Genomic DNA, 3,016 nt, shown 5'->3' on the forward strand with positions numbered 1-3,016 from the left:
ACCACAACAACAACAACAACAACAACAACAACAACAACAACAACAACAACAACAACCGTCTCTTACCGCGGCGACGGCTGTTGCTTCTCAGCCAAACCCACCTCTCTCTGTCTGTGGCTTCTCTGGTCTTCCGGTTTTCCCTTCAGACCGTGGTGGTGGTCGGAATGCTATGTCCGTACAGCCAATGGAACAAGACTCTTCGTCCTCTTCTGCTTCACCTACGGTTTGGGTTGACGCCATTATTAGAGACCTTATCCACTCCTCAACCTCAGTCTCAATCCCTCAACTTATCCAAAACGTTAGAGACATTATCTTCCCTTGTAACCCAAATCTTGGAGCTCTTCTTGAATATAGACTCCGATCTCTCATGCTTCTTGATCCTTCCTCCTCCTCCGACCCTTCTCCTCAATCTTTCGAACCTCTCTATCAGATCTCAAACAACCCTTCTCCTCCTGTAACTCAACACCAACAGCAACAACAACAACATCAACAACAACATCAACAGCAACAACCACAACAACAACATAAGACTCCTCCTCCACCTCCGATTCAGCAACAAGAAAGGGAGAATTCTTCCACCGATGCACCACCGCAACCGGAGACGGTGACCACAACCACAGCCACCATCACAAACACCGCGGAGGCGTTACNAAATCAAATGAAAAAAAAAACAGATGTGTTACTTATTTATATGAGTCGTGTCATAAAAATTAGTTACAGAAAAAAGAGGGTCTCACATTTAAGGAAAAATAAAAACCTCTGAGGAAAAAAAAGCGTAACAGAGAAGACGAAGACGAAGAAGCTAAGTATGAGTGGTTCTGTTTCAATCAAACCCGATGATAAAAAGGAAGAGAAGCCAGCAGCTGCCATGTTACCACCACCTCCCAAACCAACCGCTTCTTCCATGGAAATGCAATCCGGTAAAAATAAATCGCGGCGGAAACGCAACTGCAAAATCTGCGTCTGTTTCAGTATCCTCCTCTTCCTCCTCATCTGTATAATCATCATCATCTTAGCTTTCACTCTCTTCAAACCAAAACGCCCAGTCACAACCATGGATTCCATCTCCGTCGAACGTCTCCGAGCTTCCGTCAACCCACTCCTCCTCAAAGTCTTCCTAAACCTAACGCTAAACGTCGATCTCTCGCTCAAAAACCCTAACCGGGTCGGGTTCAGCTACGATTCGTCCTCGGCGCTGCTTAGCTACAGAGGCCAGCTCATCGGAGAAGCTCCACTCCCTGCGAGCCGAATCGCGCCGCGGAAAACGCATCTTTTGAATCTGACGCTGACGCTAATGGCGGATCGGTTGTTATCTGAGTCGGAGCTTTTGTCTGATGTCATGGCTGGCGTCATACCGCTCAACACGTTTGTTAAAGTCTCTGGTAAAGTAAGCGTTCTCAAAATCTTCAAGATTAAGGTTCAGTCGTCTTCTTCGTGTGATCTCATCGTCTCTGTCTCGGATCGTAATGTCACGAGTCAGAACTGTAAATATTCAACTAAGTTATAAAACAGACAGATCTTGTAGATCTACAAAACTACTACACTTTTAGTCNAAGTTTTTTTTTTTTTTTTTTTTTTTTTGTTTTTTTTTTTTGGTATTTTGAATTTGGTACACTATTATGTATGTATTATTTGCTTTAATCAATAGAGATTTGCTTTTCCTTTTTTTAATAATCTTGTTGAGATCTTATAATTGATTCAGCGAAATTAGTAAGCGGTTGGTGTCAACGTACATGTAATAGCTATTTTGTTCAACTTTTAAAAGTTACATAAAGAAAAAGTCAGGTAAAGGATACCAAAAATCAGATGATTCATAATTACTACAAAAATCATATAATGTAGGCAGTTTGTAAGGAAGTAGTTGGAAGCTCAAATCGCATTTAAAGCACTATCTTCTTTACTTTAGCTAGATCCATCTATATTTTCTACAATTGTGGCTTGAAGCTCTCCAAATAATACAAGAAATAAAGATCCACACATCTATTTTATAGTTTGTCATGGCCAGACGTATGCGTAAATCATCCAAGCGGTGCGATTGCTGCACACCTTGGTGTATCGTCTTGACCATTCTAATCCTTGCCTTCGTCATTGCCATAATCTTGGTATTGGAGGTTTACAAACCGAAAATCCCTGTAACGCAGATCTAAATCAGCCACGAGTCACCTTACAAGGCGTCGAATATCCTTATCGTTTGATGTTCATCTCAACTTCACAGTTAGTAGTCTCCATATTCTGGTAGTGAAGCGCAACAGTCGGTGTTTCAAGCACGAGATAGGGAAGATATTAGTTGTATACAGAGAAACAAGTTGGTGATGTTGATCTTCCCTCAGGTACATTGCCAGCTAAAGTTCTTTGATTCTACCTTCTCGACTTACTCTTCAAATCGACTAGTTTGTTTCAGACATAAGTAGCAAAGATTGTGTTGGAAACAAAGACAGAGATCCTGTAGGGAAGTCAAGCTGTTGGGAATCTTCACGACACACTTTAGTTGCTAAATCGGATTGTAAAATCAATATGGATTTCCCTTCTATGAAAGTGTAGAATCAACCAAGAATGTAATATGAGCTCTAAGTTTGTAGCTTGAAGTCGTCTTTTGGTAAACATATCAGGACTGATTTTTATGTCATACACTTGTAAAGACTGTATTTTTTCAACTCCATCAAAATATTTCTTTATCTCTCTCGCTCATTGTCTCTCGATCCTAAGTTCATCTCCATCTGAATCTTGATTGAAATTTCTTTGAGAATAGAAACTACAAAGATCATTACCAGAACGAGAGAAAGAACAAAAGCATTCATCTATATGCTCATCGTCTCAACTCTAAAGAAAGCATTTTTAACAATTGAATCTCACAAAACAAAAACAAAATGATCTCATATCTGCATCAACAACTGTTTTTAAGATATTACATAGCAGAAGTCATTTTATAACAATTTAGCAATTATAAAGAAAGAGAGATACTATTGACCTTAGACAAGTTCAATGTAAGCCATTGGAGCATTATCACCTCTCCTTG

The 3,016-nt window shown here is 40.0% G+C and overlaps 2 protein-coding genes and 1 long non-coding RNA gene across 3 annotated transcripts in view; all 3 read left to right on the plus strand.

Moving 5' to 3' along the window:
* The window catches only part of LOC104781286 (protein SCARECROW), a 15,664-nt gene continuing 12,654 nt past the window's right edge, over positions 7–3,016 (plus strand). The window contains exon 1 of the mRNA XM_010505918.2: positions 7–643. Coding sequence (XP_010504220.1) covers positions 170–643 — 474 coding nt within the window. The 5' untranslated portion in view covers positions 7–169. The remainder of the gene's footprint in view (positions 644–3,016) is intronic.
* On the plus strand, positions 704–1,546 carry LOC104781289. Its single transcript, XM_010505919.2, has one exon. It carries the CDS (start codon positions 809–811, stop codon positions 1,505–1,507), a length of 699 nt encoding a protein of 232 aa, XP_010504221.1. The 5' UTR covers positions 704–808; the 3' UTR covers positions 1,508–1,546.
* LOC104781288 lies at positions 1,862–2,683 on the plus strand. The gene is made up of 2 exons (XR_766884.2): positions 1,862–2,330; positions 2,402–2,683. It is a non-coding gene; the product is annotated as an uncharacterized LOC104781288 (long non-coding RNA).

The sequence above is a fragment of the Camelina sativa genome, chromosome 4 (genome assembly GCF_000633955.1).
Source record: "Camelina sativa cultivar DH55 chromosome 4, Cs, whole genome shotgun sequence".
Taxonomy (NCBI): domain Eukaryota; kingdom Viridiplantae; phylum Streptophyta; class Magnoliopsida; order Brassicales; family Brassicaceae; genus Camelina; species Camelina sativa.